Source organism: Ruditapes philippinarum, unplaced genomic scaffold (genome assembly GCF_026571515.1).
Source record: "Ruditapes philippinarum isolate M1 unplaced genomic scaffold, ASM2657151v2 ctg1151_1_1_1_1, whole genome shotgun sequence".
NCBI lineage: Eukaryota > Metazoa > Mollusca > Bivalvia > Venerida > Veneridae > Ruditapes > Ruditapes philippinarum.
The window spans coordinates 102576-125000 of record NW_026860326.1 but is presented as its reverse complement, the minus strand read 5'-3'; the positions used below and the strand labels follow the sequence as shown (position 1 = coordinate 125000).

At 32.5% G+C, this 22425-nt stretch overlaps 1 protein-coding gene across 1 annotated transcript; it reads left to right on the top strand.

Annotated features, from left to right (window-relative positions):
• The first annotated feature begins 3885 nt into the window (after positions 1-3885).
• LOC132759655 (uncharacterized) lies at positions 3886-21054 on the top strand. The gene is made up of 7 exons (XM_060751465.1): positions 3886-4093; positions 5949-6353; positions 7578-7762; positions 11482-11686; positions 16646-16830; positions 18349-18553; positions 20314-21054. The coding sequence occupies exons 1-7, from the start codon at positions 4036-4038 to the stop codon at positions 20421-20423; spliced, it is 1353 nt and encodes a 450-aa protein (XP_060607448.1). The 5' UTR covers positions 3886-4035; the 3' UTR covers positions 20424-21054.
• Positions 21055-22425: the final 1371 nt, after the last annotated feature.

Genomic DNA, 22425 nt, shown 5'->3' with positions numbered 1-22425 from the left:
AATACACTATATTTTAAACTAAAGAAAACATATAAAATGGAATATGTCAAAAACATTCCAGAGTAACCTGTACGATTTTTATGTTTTTTATGTTTATCAAGTCAATAATGCTTTGAAAAAAATTCTAGATGACGTTACAATAACTTCGCTGAGGCGGGGCAATATACGTCCGATAGTACAAGAAGGTTCATGTTGTAAATAGCTATTAACAGTCATTGGCATTTAAAGCTTAAGGTCAAAGTCAGTTCAACTCTTCAGGAGGTCTGGTCCAAAAGGGTGTTTTGTATAGTATAGAAATAATCCATTGATTGCTGAAGGTTTCAGCCAGATATAGCAAGAATCAGCGAAAATTCAATAACTCGATCTTCAAGGTCATACATATGTCGAGGTCAATTAATGTTTGATATACATGAAGGTCCTGACCTAAAGATGTTGTGTCTAATTTATTTAAAAATAACAAAGTTATAGCTAATAACAGAAAAAAACAAGATATTTCATTAATTTGACCTTGACAGCCAATGTCATTTTAAGTTCAAGGTTTTATCTAAATTATACATTCAATATATTTGTTTGGAAGAAAATCTTGTTTTGTCCAAAGTTAACGTGAATGTCAGTTCAACCATATAAAATGTATTATCCAAAAGGTAATTTTTCTATATATGAATTTATTAATCACCAAGTTACGGTCAGTTTAATATATCGAAATTCAGTGAAATTTCAATAGTTCAACCTATATGGTCAGTGTCATAAAGGATCCAAGGTCAAGTTATAATTAAGTCATAATTTTTTTGTCTTAATATGAACTCAGTCCATTCATATATAACAAAGTTAAAGCTAGTTAAAGCAAAAGGAATATAAAAATTAAAAAATATGACCTTAAAGGTCTAGATCTTTTAGGAGTAGAGGTCAAGGTCTGTTTAGTTAACTTGAAGGTTGATCCTAGAAGATTGTTATGTTCAAGTTTGAAGAAATCCAATTAAAAATAACAAAGTCATAGCCACTTTAAGAAAAAAATCAGCAAAAAATAATTGAAATTGTTTACATGATAAACTTAACTTTTCATCAAATACAAGACATTAAAATATAAGCTATCTTGCTTCTGTAAAATAAACACATTGATTTTAATATTTGTTATAATTTACATAGTAAATTCTAGACTTAAAAATAGAAAGAAAAATATTATAAAAGATAATGAGAAACTTCTCATTCTTATTTCTAAAATCATACTTTGATATGATAACATATCAGAATAATTATGTTTCCATGATCCATTGACAAAAACATGGTGAATTAAATTGCACAAGAATATTTTTAACTTTAATTAAAAATGTTTGCGGCAAGTTATTTCTTTGGAATGCGTTCATGTTCTACGAACTTTTAACTGTGTTTCTTCTTCGTGTGTTTCATAAGAGTTTTTGTATGACTGAATAGTTTTTTTACAAATACTGCACTTGAGAGGATCTTTACTTGCATATGAGAGATGAGACGAAATAGCTGCTTTGCTTGGAATTTTTTTCCCACAATGTTTATATGTAAATACATTTCCTTCGTGCGATTTGGAGTGTCTGTAAAGATTGCATTTAAACCTGAATGCTTTGCAACATTTTCCACATTGATGACGTTTTTCTATTCTCGTGCTTATCTTTGTGATCACTAAGACCTTTACCATTAGAGAAGGCCAAGCCACATTCATCACATTTGAATCCTTTGATTGGCTCTTCTTTCTTTGTTCATGGCGTTTTAAATAATGAGATGTCTTGAACGATTTGCCGCATTTACATTTGTACTTACGTTCAGAGGAATGACGCTGCATGTGTATTTTGTAATGGTACTCCGAAAAAGCCACTTGACTACATATATCATTTTATAAACCTTAGATTGCGTCGAATAAAATGTACTTTCTATAGCATAGTTATGTGTACGCAGTATGAAAAACACAATTTTGTGTACGCAGTATCTTGATATTTAGAGTGTACGCAATATCATAATCTCTTTTTTCTGTAAATAGTGCGATTAAATACTTTTTAGTACAAATGAATTGGAACGAAGGTTGAAAATATATTTTTGAAAAGGATTCTACAACAGAATAACTTCCAGCCGTTTAAAACGGCCAGTTTAATCGATATTTGCTCATTTTCTGTAACATTTCAACCCCGGGTGTACGCACTATCCAGAATCAAAATCGCATCGCATTAAACGCGAAATACTGACAAAACAAGAAAGAGTTACTTCAAGACATTTTGTATAAAAAACTAGAAGTTAGGACACCTTCTTTGCAAAACAAATTAAATTCATACCTTTTCTGATTTCTTCACACCACTCGTTTTTCTTCGAAATACCGGCCGATGAAGTGTTCGCGGTATCAGAACTTTAAGGATGCGCGCGCGCATGGTATAACCCCATTGTAGATATTCAGGTCTTTACCGCCGGCCATTGTAGGATTCTTATAAAGGAGGCGAAAAAAAGTCACGCCTCCGTTTATAAGAATCCTACACTGGTTTAGCTGTGCGAAATTCAGCGATTAAACATTGCGATTCACATACATTATCTATAAATTGTCAAAGTATGCAAACATATAAAATATCAATTACCCTGCCAGTGATGGGATATAAGTTGGTAATGAAAATTATGTAGTAAATTATGCATTTAACAATAAAAAACATACCTTGATCGTTTTTAATTCAACTGGATAATTTCATCTAGTAGACTCATTATTTAAACTCTATATAATGAATATATCGTTTATGTACAGTATTGATCTTTCAGACGAGTTATTTCATTTATTTGGATCAGCTACGTGTTAATATACATACCTGATTTGGATGCACGAGCCTATAGCCTGCGTGACCGCTCCTATATGTCAGGATATATACCAGGATAATGCATGCACGTTGCAGTCTGTCTGTAGTCTGTAGTCTATATTTAATGAATACTAGGGCTCACGGACTCTAACATACCATCATCGTCCTCTGTACTAACTCCCCTTGACATTAGTTTAGACACCGGCAGCTGCTCTGCAGTTCATGTTCTGTGTTATTTTTCGCAATCACAAGTCTTCAAATCTTCTGCCGATGCACTGTGCTTTCTCAGCGACGTGCACGCGCTCCAAGGGGTAGTGAGAAGTGATGAACGTGACAGTATGTTAGTAACGTATTTTAATGACATGTGCGCACATCTCAATGTCTCTTATTATTTAACATCTTATAAAAATAACCAATGAACATTCAGCGCATTCCAATAGTAACCATTATCGGATCCAATCTTATCAATTTAGCCTCGTTTACATTTCCAGAGTCCAAAACACCCATATCAAATGCATGTCGTAACATATTTAGACTTGTTTTCATTCTCAGAGCCCAATGTATCTTTATCAAACGCACACTCCATCTAGCCCCATTTTCAGGTTTAATTACTAAATTGATTCCTAATTATACAAGTAATTGAAGTTCTGTCAAAATGTCATAAATTATTAATAAAGAGTTAAGAATACATTGTTAAGAACAATACTGATTCTATTGGACTCGTACATAGCTGCGAAACCTATATCAAACTCGACAAGCGTCTCGTCCAATATATGTTTGGCAGCAATAGAATTCAGTATTGTACACAACAATGTATACTTACATCATATTATATATCCCGTTCAATAAATGTTTATAGAACGTGCCAATTGTCATGCATGTTGGGATCGTAAAAGATACATGTATGACAATTGACACGTTCTATAAACATTTATTGATATACATTTATCTTATTTTATTTATTTAATGTTTGGCCTATAAATTCATTGTCATTGTAACTTGTATTTCAAAGGCTGTTAAGACGATTTATAATGTCCTATAAAGTTCTTAAGGCGGCAAAACACTTGTCATTATTTACTTTTCTGTGGGTAACAAGATATGACATCATCGTAATTTTATTTGAAAAACTACAATTTATCAAACAGATCATTCTGATTTGATACAAAATTTTATTCTTGCGTTAGTTTAGAATAAATAAGGATTGTGATTTTTGTTGGAGCTACAACGTGTAAATATGTGGAGCATTGCAATAAAAATTCTCGCGACAGCAACATTTATGTTCTTCGCTTATGGTAAGTGCCTTTTTGCTTGTTTTCAACTTATAAAACAACATGTTCATTTTCAATAGATTTTGGAAACGTATTTAAATAATATGTGGAAATTTCTCAGACATTATTGTTATTTCTTGATAATACAAATATAGTTTTGTATTTCTATACTGCCTCTACGTTCCGCACGTTACGGGTGGATGTAGGGGAAGGGGCTAAACAGTAAAGAGTTAAATAAAGGCACATTCAGCCTCATAAATGAACACATTTGTTTTCATAAGAAAGGGCAAACAAGTGTTTTATAATGTTTTAAAAATGGATAAAGTAAACAATGGATTAAGATAACGTTAGATACATGTATTTATTGCTATGAGAAAGAAGCGCTGAATATGAAATAAATTGTCAATAAAGTAGCACACTGTAACCAAAGTTGTATTTTGACTCCCATGAAAAACAATCAAAAAAACTGTACAGTACTTATTAAAACGGATTAATAATAAATAAAAAAAAATAACAAACTAAACAAAAGATGGCGCAGTTTGAAAGCTGTAATTAATTGACATTAAATATACAAATGTTTTTTTTTCTTTTTTTTTTTAAATAGCATTTTTAGGTCATAACGGGCCTTTTTAGACAAGAATTTTGATATTTTCATACTTGTAATAAGTACATTTGAGCAAAGAGTACTTACAAACCGATGAATATTATAATCATACTCATCAACTGAAATAAAGCTGCTATTCTCATTCAGACAGTTTGTTTATTTCGGACGTATGAACATTATTTCCAAATAAACACAAACTTGTGTAGATTATTTTATAATTTTGAGGATCTTCAACACAAAAGGTTATAAATGTTGAAAATATTTAAAACGTATGACCAGTTTTTTATGAGAATTCTACAATCCAAATACATCTTAATTTTCAAAGACCTTAGTAAATGGAAGGTAAACTGTTGTGCGACTACATTGGCATCATAAAAACCTGACTATCATTTTTTATTACACATTCGATGAACTCTCAGCGTTTAAACAATAGGAATTATTTTCAGATCAAATCTTATCAATTTAGCCTCGTTTTCATTTTCTGAGTCCAAATATCTATATAAAATGCATATCGTACTCTATCTAGCATCAGTAATTTGTTGCACATACATACAACTACAACGTGTTAATATCATGAGCGTATTATACATTGCTGAGTCCAATAGAACAAGTACACTGTATTGTCATTTACAATGTGTAATGACCTCTTTATTTTTTTAACAACCACTGTTTTTATGAACTTTGTTACTTCACGTACAATGTGAATTTATTATGAATTTTTAAACTATGAAAGTCGTCATTATTTCATTATTTTCCATGATGTTTCTCTGAATACCAGTATTGTGTGTCCTCATGTGCTTCATCGGAATGAAATAAACTATCTATGTTGACGTATAAATGTAGAGTCATTAGGATATATTCTGAGTGTACTGAAATCGGTCATCCGTTGAACATCTGATCGGAATATCCATCCCGACGGTATCCATCAATTGTAACCGCGTTTCTGCCAATGGACACGCGGCTCATCTTCATCCCAATCATCAACCCCGGTTGAGAATTTAAAGAATGTAAATAAATTAGTAAACTATTCTCGTATATATCATACAGAGTTGCAAGGAATTATGCTTAGTTTTTAATACCCAAACTAGTTTTCTGTGAAATCTTTTTGAATATAGGTGGAATCTCGCATAGGTATTTGAAATAAAATATAATAGCCTCATTTGTTGGTTTTGCTAAAATGTATTCGCAATATTACAATTCTCAAAATATGCTATGATCAGTTTAGTTTCAGTACATCAGTTTAATTTCAGTACAAACAATACATGTTGTATATAGTTTCAGGACAGACGATGAGTTTACAGCCAAGTACGATATCTGTGGGTTGGGACGTTGCTCCAACGGAAGTTGTTGTGATGGAATGTAAATCGGAAAGTTTGATTTCTGCCCAGTCAATATATTCAATGTACATCAGACGGGAATCAATTCCTTTCGCTCAAATACACGTAGGAAAAGCAGCTGAAATGAGTCAAAATGCACCAAGTGATATTAAAGTTAAGACACCCACATTGGACGGAATTATTGATGTAAACAACGTTTATAACAGTTATTTGAAAGCAACATTTCTAGTTTCAAAAATGGACTGTAACGATGCTAAGTTGTACCAATGTGCTGTTACTTACAAACCAATCGGCATGGACACAACGTTAGGTATTGCTGAAATGACACTACGCGTAATTAATGGTAAGTATATGTTGAAAATAGAGAATAATGAACGAGTATAGTAGAGTAATTCTAAATTTGTTGTCTATGAAGCGACGATAGTTGATTAGCCACCATGCTGAGAGCGCTTTGTTTTGAGGTTAACCGTAAAATGAACAACAAAGAATTTAGGCTGACATTGTATCTGTGTATAAACCTGTGATGAGAGAATAATAATAATGTTACGTGTGTCTTTTTTAAAACGCATAGTTTAATGAATAATGATAAAAACATGACTTGTCAATAAAACGAATTTTTAAACAAAATTTATGAATTTATATGCAGGTACATGTAATCTTTTTTAAGTGCTGAATATAAATATACAGAATACATTATGTAGTTTTTATTTAGTGTTGGATCTGTTGTTTTTAATAATTGAAATAATAGAACACCTGAACAATTAAAATATACTTCTGACTAATTTATTTGAATTGGACAAATGACTCAGCTAAATGAGATCATGCCTTCCTAATCAACAACATTGATTCCTTGTTTACATTTCTAGTCTACTTGATGAATGAGAACAAAACGCGTGTGTATTGAATTGATTAATTCATAGTTTGAAATTCTGAATACCTTTCACCTTTAAACAAATTCAACTCATTCCACTCTGCACACACGCAAACCCTTTTAACAATCCGAATCCCGTAAGGATTGTAAAGTACTTTCTTGTCCTTAAGCCATGCCCTTTATTTTAGGATTTATTTTTGTCTATTCCCCTGCTTGTCGGAACGCCATATGTTTCAAACAGGCATACAGTCGATTAATATATTACTAGTGAGCCAAGAAAACAATTATAATAACAACTCAACATCAACACATAAAAACAAGAGCACAAAATGAAAGGAATACAACATCGTCTTTATTTTTAAATAATCACATAGCATATGAAATTTTATAAATTTGCATGCATTACATTTTTACCATAGGAGTTTAATAGTAAACGCAAACAGCATACATTATGTCCGTACTCGCTAACGGCCTAGAGCAGCTATTAAACAAGGTTTTCTTGAATCATTTTGATTACATATTTCATCGTTCAATGAGTAAATATGATGTACAAATGCTTTCGAAGGCATATGAAGTTTTCTATCTTGATATCTTGGAATTTTGGCTCGCTTCGCTGCAAATTTGTGCACAATTAAAAGGACACAACTACATGTATTTGGCAGCACAAAAGTATTAATTATATTATGTACATTAAAGTGCGACCGAGAGACCTACAAATAAGCGCTGCACTCATTCATGAATATGGTGTTGACCCTATTCAGAACCAGTCAATTATTTACAAAGGGGAACAGGTAGAATTCTCATGCACTGGTTACATTGGTAGCTCACAGTCTACAATTATAGAATGGTTCAAGAAAAAGCCACCATACATGTTCTTTCAGGTAAGTTATTTTCCTATACAAACTATATCAAAAAGTTATACACTGGCGTCTTCAAAACATCGTCGTAATTTATGTCGACCAGTTTTTCATGGTGGCTGATTTAGATCGCTTTTGTGTATCGTGTTGTCGCTATGTCACACAGTCGCTCGGCTCAAATCGAAGGATTGGCTTATAAGTCAAACAACAGTGCGACATCGAGACAACCACCAGCACGACAAAGTGCCGTTTGGCGTGCTTTGCTAGAGAAAGGTCGACAAGACGACAGTGCGACAACACGCCGTTTGGTTTGTTTCGCTAGGGGCAAGACGAAAAGGCGATAAGGATATAGGTTGTGTTGTCGCTATCGACAACCCAACGCGCAAAATGTACCAAATCAGCCACCAAAATTTTTAGCTCGACTTTAAGAAAATAGAGGTATTGTTACAGTCATCTCGGCGTTGCCGTTGCCGCTTGCAATCGCAAACTTATATATTGATCATTACTTTTTAAGTGCTTAGTGTATTGTCATCATACTTGGCTACAACAATCCTTGGAACAAGACCTTAATGTAGACTAGAACAACCTTGACCTTCATTCATAAATGACCTTGACCTACAAGGCCAAATGTTTAAATTTTGCTTGTTTTTTTTCTGTGCCGATTTTTGAAATTTAGTGACCATAATTTTGTTATTTTTGAATGGATTGTCTTCAAACTTAAATAAAATTATCCTTTAGGATATAGACCTTTAAGTTGACCAGACAAGCCTTGCATGACCTTGTTTTGATGGTCAAATTATTACATTTTCATTTTTTTGCTGTAACTGGCTATAACTTTGTTATTATTGAATGAATTGGCTTTATATTATAACAGAACATTCTTTAGGATAAGACCTGCATGTAAATCAAACTCAAATTGCCCTTGGTCAGTCAATAAATGTAAAATTATTGAATTTTAACTACTGTAACTGGGTAATTAATAAATGGATTATAAAAACAACATTTTGGACAATGCCTTCTTAAAGGCTGAACTACCCTTTACCTTGACTGTTAAAGTTTAATGTCATTGACCCTCAAGGTCAAATTATTAATTTTGGTTAAATTGTTATACGTTTTTGTTATTTATGTACTTATTGATTAAAACATGGCCAAAACAAGACTTGCTACTAAATAAACATATTGGTAACCTTGACCTCCTTTTTTCTGTAACTGGCTATAACTGTGTTATATCAATGGATTAACTTCATATTAAGTCACAACATCTGTAAGGTCACAGGACCTTCATGTATATCAAGCTTAAATTGACCTTGAATTATGTATGACCTTGACAGTGACATGACATTTTAAAAGGTTGAACCGCCCTTAACCTTGAGTTTTTAATGACTTTGACTGTCAAGATCAAAGTATTGAATTTTGTTTAAGTTGTCAAAAGTGTGTTTTTATGTACGGACTTGATTTATATTTGGACAAAACAACACTTGTGAGCAAACAGACTGGTGAAATAATTTACATATGCCTTTAAATGACCTTGACCATAAAATGATTAAAATTTACTTATATTTTCTTTTTTTTAACTGCGTCATATTATTAAAATGATAAAGATTCATGCTTGGATAAAACAACAAGAGTGACAAGACAGACATATTGAAATAAAAAAAAAACTTAAAAAAACTTTTCTTTTTAAAAACTTGTTTAACCCGTTTAGTTGTTTGCTTTAAAAAGTAAAAAAAAGTCGAGCATTGCCCGGCCGGTGGTTGCTCTTCTTATTGTATGATTCTGCATCAGCGTAACAGTTTTGGTTAAGTTTTTATATTACCCACTCGTATACTAAATACACTTTAAAAGGCGTTTCTTTAATGCATAAATTTGTTATATTCATTCTTATTTTACGACTTATTATAATTTGTCACAATTCGGTACTAATGCACCCTTTTAATTGATTGGGCTTTACGTCAAACCAACAAAGTATAGCTTATATAGCGACTTTTCAGCTTTACTGGTAGAAGAAGTCATCAAATGCCTCTCTGTACATTATTTTAGGCACAATCGGTCACCTTGGTAGTTCTAACATTCTGTAAGCTAGCTGTATATTTTCTCACATGGTTATCCGAAGACGCTAGCGCAGTTAGAACCAACAAGGTTGAGAGGAAAGCAGTTTTGAGTCAAATACATTAATCACTCCGGCTCGGGCACCCGTTGGACTTTTAAAGAAGAGGCTCTGATTCAACCATCATGCTTATTTGATGGCTATATACATATTCCACTAGCAGATATAGTATAGTCCAGCGTGCTAAGTTGCGGCCACCTCTTGTTTACATGTAATAAAAAAGAGAAATGTTTGTTGCCATTCCTGTACGGCAAAATATTCTCTTAACATTTGCCATTTCTACCCGTTCACCGCCTTCTCTTAGGTAATCAGATATCACATTATTCACATGATAACATAATGGACGACCAAAAAACATTAAGGTTGGGATATCTGTATATATAGAAATACAGTGCGTAGCCCGATACCAGTGTAAAGACTTCTGCGGAATACGCTATATTCGAAATATTTATCTTTAAAGAAGCAAAAAAAAAAACTCGGTTGATCTGGAAAGAGCCCATTCCACTTTTGAATAAAAGGCTAAATAGAGATTCCTAGCATTTTTGAAAATGCTAACACTTTACAATGATTCGATGGTCATTCCTTATTTAACACATATGTACTGCATATCTGACAAAGTTTCAATGTTATTTTGTCTTTCGTTCTCACCCTAGAGGCGGGTATACCTCATAACCTTTGATCCCCTTTCAAAATTCCATTTTGTTTAGTTCCGTCCATTGTTTTCTCGTTTAAAGCACACGCTTTCTTTTGCTAGGGGACCATACGCCGCTTTTCATGGAATGGCACTAACGTGTCACATTGAAGGTTCCATGATAACCTCCGTATGAACACATCTGCGTGTGCGGTAGTTTGCACTTGACAGTACCGTCCATGAACAGACTCAATCAAACCGAGCCTGCAACATTTTCAATTTTGCCGTTTTGGACATTCTTTATGGATTACGTTTTTCTCTATTTTACACTTTCAATGCAATTACACGTCTCATTTAAAGCTGAAGAGGTTCCAGTTAACTTTACATATATATAGTTTAAAATAGATGACTTACTGTTAGGTTATTTCTCAACACTCTAGCGTTGATTTATGTCAATTTGTGAACTTTATGCATTCCTGGTTAAAGATTTGTGTTCTTTGTCCAATCCATCCAATTCATTTGAAAACATTACACAGATTTTTTTCTTGATAACATTTGTGTCTAACTATCAAATCTTAACATATCTCTTGCATCGATTCTCCATAAATTAATGCATTCATTAGAAACTTTTCTACAGGATCCTTATTATATGTGACTAATCAATATCAAATACACGTATATCTAGGACGAATATTTACTGAATTGTAAACCTCTTACATGGATCCTGGTTAGGGTTTTGCTATTTGGGTTAAGATTGCGTATGATTACTAATAACTGAAGAGATTTATTCGCAACTTTGTATCTTTTTTGTGAATAAACGAGCGCTGAAAGTAGTATTGCAAGCATTTAGTATGTCGCTCTAATTAAAGATTTTCTACAATAAGACGTAAATGCCGTTTTTAAAATGACGTAATTGAAACTATTTCAATAAACACAATATAATTGTAGCGTTTAATAATAAACAGTAGTTGTACATGTATTATTTTATGTTTTTGTTACATCCAGAGACATTTCCCTACACAAGCAAACGACACTATAGATGACGGGTTGACAGTCTCTACACCATGCGAATACATGCGCACCTCTAAACTTCGCTTCACTATAACGTCTGCGGAAACTGCTAGTGCTGCGTTCAGGTGTGAGGTGGCGACACATATCTATTCCGGTGGAGAAGTAAGAGTACGTTCCGAGGAGTTTCATTTATTACCAGGTAAAATGTTATATACGGCTAGACAAGCTAGCCGAATGTGTTCATATGATAATTTTTTCAAAGATTAATTTTGTACATGGATTTAGCTTGACGTTTTGAAAACTTTTTGACGACAACACGCAGTGCTGAAATGGAACAACGCGTTAATGGTAAGTATATGATGAAAATAGAGGATAAAGAACAAGTAAAATATTAATAGATAATTTATTGAATGGATGATATAAAATAATGTATTTGTGATATTTATCACATATCTAAAATAAGAAATGTTTACAGTTACAAAGTGAGGTTTCGTTGACGCGCCTTTAGTGAAATTCTAATATTCGTGCGCTTCACTAATGCTTTGCTAACTTTGTATATAAAGGGGTATATTACGCTCATGTGCTGTGGTTTATGTCATAAGTTATATTATCAAATGACAACTCTAGTCAGCATCAGAATTGTTAAATATTTGTAGTACAGGGTTAAAGCCTTTGTGACTGGCCTATGGTAGAATACCGCGCTCCAGATCCATATATCGGACAGAATCTGGGTTTGATTTCGGCTTTCTAAAGCCACATTGGGACGGCGATAGCAACTATGCAGCAACCGTGCGGAGAGCGCTTTGTTTTGGGGTTAACCGTAAAATGTACAAGAAGAATTTAGGCTGACTTTGTATATTTGTTTAATCAAACAAGAGAGAAAACTAATAATTCACTTGTGTCTTTTTAAAATGCATCCAAACGCTAAATAGTTTAACGAACAATGATGGTTATTTCTTGCAAATAAAACAAACAATAGTTAAGCTTTAAACGCACTAAAACGCTAAATAGTTTAATGAATTATTATAAAAATATTTCTTGTCAAACAAACTTGAAAAAAAAAACAACGTAAATACAAACAAAAAACAAAAACAAGAAATGTCGAACGACACCCTTGACTCATACTGTTGGTAAATTGTAAGACTTGCCATTCAATAGTTATTAATCAGAAACCACTTTTACATTTGAGGTTAATGTGATCTTGACTTTTGACCTAATGAACGTAAAATCAATAATGTCATCTTCTAGTTATGATCAATCCAATATATGAAACATATAGACTTAATAATAGATAGTTTTTAAGAAAAAGAGCAAAACCTGTTCCGACATTTAAGGCCCCGTGACCTTAACCTGTGACCCAAAAATCAAAAAAGGTCATCCACTAGTTATGACCAATTAATATATGAAATATGAAGACTTGGTAACCAATTGGTTGCAAGAGAGTAAGCGGGCACCTTTTTATACATTCAAGGCTATTGTAACATTTACCTTTGACCTTGTGATATCAAAATCAAAAGGGGCCATATACTATTGATGATCAATTGAAATGTGAAACACAAAGACTTGATAACAAGTAGTTTTGAAGATAATGAGTTTAAATTGTTCTGGCATTTAAGGTCCTTATGTCCTTGACTTTTGACCTTAAGACCCCATTATCGATAGGCGTCATTTATTTGTTATAACCAATCAATATGTGAATTTTAAAAACATAGTGATAAGAAGATTTCAAGATAATGAAGGGAAAGCATTCCGACATATAAGCCCCTGTGACTTTGGTGTTTAAACTAGTGACCCTAAAATCAATAGGGGTCATCTACTGCATATGACTTATACTTGAAATATGAAGACGTATGATGTTTAGTAAAAAGTTTTCAAGATAATGAGTGGAAACCATTCTGACATTTAAATCTTTGACCTCGACCTTTGACCTAGAGACCACAAAATCAAAAGGGATTATCAACTAAATAAGCCAATAAGTATGTGAAATATGTTCACTTTGTGATAAATAATTTTCAAAATAATGAGCGGAAATAATTCTGACATTTACGGCTCCTGTGACATTTACCTTAAACCTAGTGACCCCCAAATTAAAAGGGGTCATCTACTAGTTGTGCTCAATCAATACGTGAAATATGAAGACTATTTGATAAATAACTTTCAAGATAATGAGCGGAAACCATTCTGACATTTAAGTACTCTTTGACCTTGACCTTTGACCTAGTGACCCCAAACTAAATAGGGTTATCTACTAAATATGACAAATCAGTATGTGAAATATGAAGACTTTGTGATATAATCGGCGGAAATCATGCGATCTACCGACCGACCGACCGTCATTAGCAAAAAAGTATACCCCAGGGTCATGAAAATTATTGAATGTATATACAGGTTATTTTTTTCAAGTGCTGAATATAAATAAACTTCATACATGATTATTTATGCAGTATCTATTTAGTGTTGGCTCTGTTGTTTTTTAAACTTTCTCTCAATGTCCAGTTAGTTATAAATCACACTCATTTATGGTATTATACTGTAAGTTAGTAATGCATGTAACGTTTAATGGTACTAGGTCTCGATATGAAATTATTATTTTTTGTACAATTTATAATTTTTAATTCGAAAGATGAATATTATTGAATGTCTGAATTATCCTTTCTTTTGCTATAGTTACAACAGCAGATACGGTGATCTGACCTTTTGTCATCAAAAAATTAAATTTGCCAAATGGAGTCCATGTATATATATAGAGAGTCCATGTGTGGGGAATCATATACTTTATAAAAAAAAAACATCATGTGAGATGTATAAATATAAACAACCAGGGAATCAAAATAGAATTTCATAGGCAGATAAATTTTATAAGGAAATACTTTAGAGCAGTACCCAAGAACCTTAACCCGTTCAGAAAATGAGCCGTGACTTTCTTCTGCATCTGCTCTTTGTACATTTCTTTTTACATTTTTCTGCTCTGTATACAGCTCGTATCACATTTTGAACACTTTCAAACATTACTGGTTGGTTGATCTCATAAAGCCCTACGGAAGTTATTGTTTCAAGTTGTACATTATTATAGCTTGTTAACAATTATAACAATATAGTTCAGTGCATGCAAAGATTCCTTCCCTTTCTCATTTAAATCGGTCAAGTATTTTCACAATATATTGGTTTTCAATTTCATCAGGAGTAAATTTTTATTTATATTTTCATATTTTATGGTTTACTTGTACCTCAGTTTATCTATGCAAGAATTTATTTATAACTTTAGGGTGCAGCTACTTTAAGATACTCTATCAAAACAATTTTATTAAATGTTCACCTTGATAAAAAGATATTCCATAAGTATTTGCCTTAAGTATTTAACTGATTTTGAATAAGATATATCATCACATGTACATGACTTAAAATCATGCTCTTGTTAACAAACGATGATCTCTTCATATCTTCCCTGTGACTAACACTTTGGAATGCCATATGTTGGGGATGGATGGGTTTGAAAAGGCACTTCTTGAATTCATTAAATTAAATTTGTTACACATGCCATTCTAAAACCAATAATAAAGTTGGTTATTTGTTTTCTTTTTGATACCGGAAATAATTGAACATCTGAACGATTAAATTGTACTTCAGATTATATTATTTGAATTAGACATTAGACAAATATTACCCAGCTTATTCAGATCATGCGTTCCGGATCAACAACATATTAATGGAATGTTTAAAATTTGAAACTTCTTGATGAGTGAAAAAATGCTTGTCTATTGAATTGATAAATTTATAGTTTGGAATACCGAATAACTTTTAACTATTAACAACTCATTTCTCCCTGAACACACACGCGCGTGTCTTAAGTCGATTATTTTTTCACAAATGAGCCAGGAAAACAACAAACACAAAAACAACAGAACAACATCAACACTTAAAACAAGAGCACAAAATGAAAGGAATACAACATCGCCTTTATTTTGCGATAAAGACATAGCATATGAAATTTTATTAATCTGCATGCATTACACTTTCACAATTATTTACACAGGAGTTTAATAGTAATCGAAGAAGGATGCATTATGTTCCCTAGCCGCTTCCGTAATCGCTAACGGATAGAATCATTTTATCGCCGTTCCTGGACGGCGATATATACAATTGACAAGATTTGAACAGTTCTACCTGTACACCGCTTGCCTTTAGCCAATCAAAGCGAATAATTTAGTATCACATGATAAAAAATGGACGTCAAAAGGGATGCTTAAATGGATTCGCCCAACCGCCATGTTTTGTCAGGATACTTATTCGTACAACTGAAAAATACCATTATCAAAGTACGAACTCAGTACCAGTCTTTAGTCTCTTGCAGGATAAACACAGCAAATTGCAATATTTTTGCTACATGTCATTTCTGATTATTAAATGTAGCCTAAAAAGATTTTTTTTCCAACACTTGCACTAAAAGCAAATGCTTTCTTCCGGGCGAGTTTAATATTATGAGTGTTGTTAATGCATCATACCTGTAATATAGCAGGTCAGTTATAGTCCGTTTTAGAAAAAGAAACTTCGCAAAGCAGTCGACGGAGTATATAACGTAAATTCCATTTATAGCATGTTCACAGACATCAATTTTAATATGTTGTTAATTACGCAAGATGCTAATTCTATTTGCCGATTGATGCACGTACTTATTAAGTAGTGCATGTAGTCTAACGTATTGTACTACGAGTCTAGTTATTGTGATATTTTTCTCATGGGCAATACTGAGTATCTCCTACATTCTGACCCAGAAGAATCTAACTGAACGCGTTTAACATTTTGACATCAATGGAATGGTAGAGTAAATCAAGTATTTTTGTTGGCTTTATGTGTTGACCACATACAAGTATTAGGCAAGAAAGGAAATATTATTTCTATATTCATGGCTGAACGGCGATTCCAAGCATTTTTGAAAATGCTTATACTTGTTAATACATATTTCATCGTTCAATGAGTAAAGATGTCGTGCAAATGCTTTCGAATTATCTACTCTTACCATTTTTCAATAGCATATGAACTTTTCTATCTTGATCTCTTAGATTTTTGACTCGCTTTGCTGCAAACTTTGCCAAATTAAAGAGACACAACTACAATGTATTTGGTAGCACAAATATATTAATTATATAATGTATTTAAGTGCTGCCGAGAGACCTACAAATCAGCGCTGCACTCACTGATGAATATGGTGTTGTGCCGATTCAGAACCGGTCACTTATTGACAGAGGGCGGCAGGTAGATTTCTCATGCAGAGGCTACATTGGTAGCTCACAATCTACAAAAATACAATGGTTTAAGAAAATTCGTCCAGAAGGGTTATTTCAGGTAAGGTTTTTTTTCTATACAAACTATTTTAAAAAGTATTACACTGACGACTTTAAAGACGTTTTCCGGAGTTTTCATATAAACATATAGGCAACATTAAAACTGTTCTAAACTTGGCATGTTGTTAGAATATGATAACAGAAACATTTTAAACGGAAAAAATGGGGTCAACGTTCTCATTTTCGAGTTTTCTGCCCTTGAATTGGACTTTCCCGTTAAATTCAAGGGCAGATAATTTACAATGAATGGAAACTATATAATTTTTTTTCTTATTTTCATGAAGCTTACCTTCGTTTAAGTTGATATGCAAAATTTCAAGAACAAATTTAGAGTGGATAGTTTATTTTCCCACTTCTTCTCTTAGCCTGTGCATTTTTTCTTAAGAATTGGCCTTTTATGAATTTAAAGTACCTTTATTTTCATTGAAAAAAATTAACAGGAACGAAATAAGGAATTGCGTGTAATTATGTACTGTATTCAACAATAAAAAGAAAAGCATTATCCAGAAGTAAAAACAAGAAATTATTTACGTATGTATAAGTTAGTTATCTGCCCTTCAAATGACCTCAAGTAAGTATAAATTTTTCTTCCGGGGCAGATAACTCAAAAACGAGAACGGTGACCCCAATTTTTTTTTCGCTTAAAATGTTTCTTTTATCATATTCTAATAACATGCCAAGTTTAAAGAAATTTTATGGAACAGTTTTAATTTTGCCTATATGTCAATATAAAAACTTGCGAAAACGTCCTTAATATAGCTTCAGCATCAACGTCACTGTTTTGGCAACACATTCGTTTACTATACCCTTTTAAAAAGGCATTACTTTACAGGCACATTATGCCTCAGAAACTTTCTTTTTACAATTCTGAAACGACAAACATGAATATTATAATGTTAGAGTAGGTGTTACACTTGGCAAACAATTATATGTCTCATTTAAAACCAAATAGGTTAATTTGACTTTACTACAGTTGATCTACTGTTTTGCACGGATTACGACTGAATTATGTCACTTGATGAATAACTGGTTAATGTTCCTTGTATAATTTCTTCCATAATCCACGGAAGGTATTCATTACGCAATTTTGTTCTTGATTACATTTGTATATCACTATCCTATATCTCTGTCACCGATTCTAATTAAATTAATTAATGTAAATACACCTTCCCTGTCGTCCAGAAAAGTAATCAATGTATGAGCATCTGAATATGACAGTTCTATCGTTATCTCTTTCCCTGTCGTCGCAATAAGAAAACCCCAGGAAAAATGAGCCATTAAACGAGGTAATACCTGCACTGTGCATGTGTTGGATTACGATTTTACTCTGACACGTTTTTTTTTTATAAAAAGTCTCCGAACTATGATACGAGATGATGTATGATTATTAATTATTACGTCACAATTGTGTATCTTTTAATACGAGCAAAGAAAGTAGTATTTCACGCATTTAGTCTATCCCTGTAATTAAAGATTTTCTAGCTGTACATGCATTGTTTTATGTTCTTGTTACATCTAGAGACACTTCCCTACACAAGCAGACGACTTTATAGATGACGGAATACCTGTTTCTACTCAATTTCAATACATGCGCACCTCAAAATTACGATTCACCATGACAACTGAGGAAACAACAAGAGCTGCGTTCCGGTGTGAGGTGGCAACACAGCTCTCTTTCGGACGAGAAGTACGTGTACGCTCGGAAGAATTTCATTTAACACCAGGTAAAACGTTACATTCTGCTGAACAAGCTTACCGAATATTTTCATATGAACTATTAATAAAATATTTATTTTGCACCTGGATTTAGCTCGACTTTATGTAGAAAAGTAAGACTATATTACAAATCGGGCGTCGCACACGGTCAGAGCAGCGGCGTATCACTGTGGTTAAAGTTTAAGCGTCTTGTACACATTCATATCCCATAAACCACTAAAGATGTCTGCTTTTTTTCTTCACACTTTTTTTTCCAATTAAGTTTTGATACATAAAATGGTGGTCACTTTCCAAGGCAAATAACTCTGGCATGGATTTTTGCAAAGTGATGACCTATTTGTGAACATTAAAAAATACTAGGTATTATATTGGCAGGCAAAACTACTCAGGGAATTCACTTGAAACTTAATACATGACTTCTATATTATAATTGAAGGTTACTTCCCAAGATCCAGGCGTGGATGTGTCCTTTTTTGAACTTACGAAAGTCATCGTCACTGGCAAATACTCGTACTTCTTTCATGTAATTTGAAAAAAAATCCTATATTTTCCAGGCGCAGTCCTAAGAGACGTCGAGCACGCTGTCCTACTGACAGATCTTACAATATGACAAACTTTATAACAATAATATATTATAAGTTTCGACTTTATGTTTAAAATCTCGACATGTCTTGCAAAAGTGAAAAATAATTATTCAAGCCCGGGTTTTGTTTTCCGTTCCTTACTACTTCACCTGAAATCTTGATAACAAAATTATCATAGATAAATAACTTCCCATGCTTGTGACGCAAGGAACACATCACACTGTCGCTTGATTTCAGTGTTATAATATTATACTTATCTCTTTTTGTTTCACCATATAAGATCCTTTTCAGATCAGTTTTTGTTAGCGTTTTGTTTTAAACATGAAAAATGAACGTATATCAAAACATTATGTTCGATCCATACCTATATCCGATATTAAATACTTAGTGTGTTAATTTAGTACGACCCTACTCTGTTTATGTGAGGTAACAAAGAGTCAAATAAGTCTTACAAGTAAAATGGTTTCCTGCGGGGAACATTTTTAATGATATAAAGATATTACATTTAACTATTTTCAATATTTTTTTTTATTTATTTATTTATTTTTTTTTTTGGGGGGGTGGTAAATAAACGTTTGTATCAGGAATATAGTTAACAATAATCTATTAATATAGAAGAAGGTCTTCGGAAAGTGGTGACCGTTGAAGACCGGAGAAGGCCGAAGATAAAACAATTATTTCTTTTTTAGAAAATGATTAAATAGGCCTACCATTTTATTAAAAATTCCGAGCAAAAAAAATAATAAAGTAAACACACAAGTTTACGCAGAAAATATCTCTATTGATTATGGCAGATGCCACTACGAATATTTTAATTTTGTAGATTTTCAGTATTTGTAAAATTTGAGATAGATTTTAAAGAAACATCGAAAAGGTTAATTAACCAATCATGTACGGTTTACAGATCACATGCTCCTCCATGTACCGAAAACAGGTCACGTGCTCCTCCATGCCTCAAAAGTTAAACGCGTACCAATACCCTGCTGTCTCCAGACCGCAGGGAATAATAAATTCATTGATTAAAAAGTAAACGGTATAAATTGATCATGTGACATTTAATATATTACAGATGATGTAGTAATCATACATTTTCTTACTTATAATATAGCGAGATTCCTATGGAATAAGTTACGATATCAGAATTGTTTGCAGTTATTTTGAACTTGATACTCTTATATTTGCAGGTTTCTGTGCTATAAATCAATTAAATGGAGCGAACAGATTTACTGCATGTGCGAGTGTCTTATTTTGGACTTCAATTTACGTATTTTTAACCACAGTTTGCTGTAAATAATACTAGATGTATGAAATATTGTATTAGTTTTTGACTGTATTATAAACGGTAGATACAATATAGCACTGTATTCTGTATTACACTTAAAGGTTATACTATATTAACAACTTTCTTACTTCATCGTGCGAGGTACACAACTCATACGAGCCATTTAGATCGCACGAGTCACGCATAAATACAGAGGATGAATCAATTAAATAAACACTATGGTTCTTCTCAGTGTTGCTGACTGAAGAACAAATAAGATATAAGAAACATATAAATCATTAAAAACTTCGTTAAAGAACGTATATTAACAGATTAGTATATTCCTAACAACGAATATATGGAATGTTGACTTCCTTATGATTTATCTAATTCAACTTGAAAAGAAAAAGGAAACAACAAAATGTGCGTAGTAAACTAAGTGTTAACGTGTTTAAGTACACGCGTTTGGTGTTATATTTGTTTTAAAGAGATAACTCTACTATAATAACATAATAATCTTGTTTGTATAAATATGCGAGGTATAAGTTTAAAGTACATGAATTGCGCATGTGAACAATTTTGTTAGCAATTCTTTTTAACATGAATAGATATCTTTGTTATTGAAAACTTTCTTGTCTGAATAAAATTTCATTATGCAAATGTACATGTTCAAAGTTTTGCTCATTTTTAACAACATTGTTATAATCTTTTTTACAAAATCAAGGTCACTTTTACTGAAAATAGAAAAATGGTTTCCGGACAATAACTAAAGCTAGACGTTAGATATTCTTATCAAACTTTGTATATAGCAAGCTTTTATCTAGACCCCGATTGGTATTGCATTTGAATTTTCTTGGGTCAAGGTCATGACCACCGTTCCTAAAAATAGAAAATGGTTAACGGACAAGAACTAAAGCTAGGAATAAGATATTCTTATCAAACTTGGTATATATCAAGCTTATATGAAGACCCCGGTTGGTATTGTATTTGAATCGCCTTGGAGTCAAGGTCGTGGTCACCGTTACTTAATACATGTATAGAAAAATGGTTTTCCGATACAAATTTGATTGTGTTACGAGCCAGGCGTAACGAGAAAGAAAAGCCAGCAACAAACTTGTAACAATAACAAATTTATTACAGAAAAATTATTAAAGAAAAAAATAAAATAACAAATTATCTTTACAAATACCTGAAGTCCAAATAAAAATTACAAATGTCTAGTCTGATCCTGGAATGATCCTTTTTTAATAGCACAGTTAAATCCAAGTTAAATCCAAGAACACTTTAGAATAAATTCCCACAATAAAATCCACAAGAATAATTAATAATCCAAGCTCCAATAAATCACTTAATTTCCAAGTTGAATAATACTCCAAATATATTGATGACTTAAAAGATCACTGATGACTAAAAAGGTAACTGATGACTTAAAGATCACTGATGACTTAAAAGGTAAGATTAATTAAAAATGTCTCCTTAGATTATATTAACTAAGAAGTTTCCAGAAAGGTCTATTATGTTCTCAAGTAATCATAATCTAGCAACTTCAACAATAAAGATCATTCCAGAAGTTTCTATCTAAATATAATGCATGAGTTTTCTACAACAGTTAAGAACCTTCTAGTACATACATGTAGTTTATGTTCTAAAAATAGAACAATGATAATATTGGAAATACCAACTGGTCAGATATAAATTATATACGTGTAATATGTTGCATACATAACAATTGAAAGCGATCTTAAGTGAAAACCCTGGTTGATTACCCATTTGCAACCCCGGGGGTCAAGATCGAGGTAACCGCTACTATAAATGGGATCAAGATCGAGGTAACCGCTACAATAAATAGAAAAATGGTTTCCAGATAATTGCAAGAGTAAGAATTGGGATATTGTAATCAAACTTAGTATATAGCAAGGTTATATGAGAACCACTGTTGGGATTACTTTTGGTCCCCTGGGATCAAGGTCACCATTACTAAAGATAGTAAATTGTTTCCGGAAGATGACAGTTAAAAATGAGATATTGTAATCAA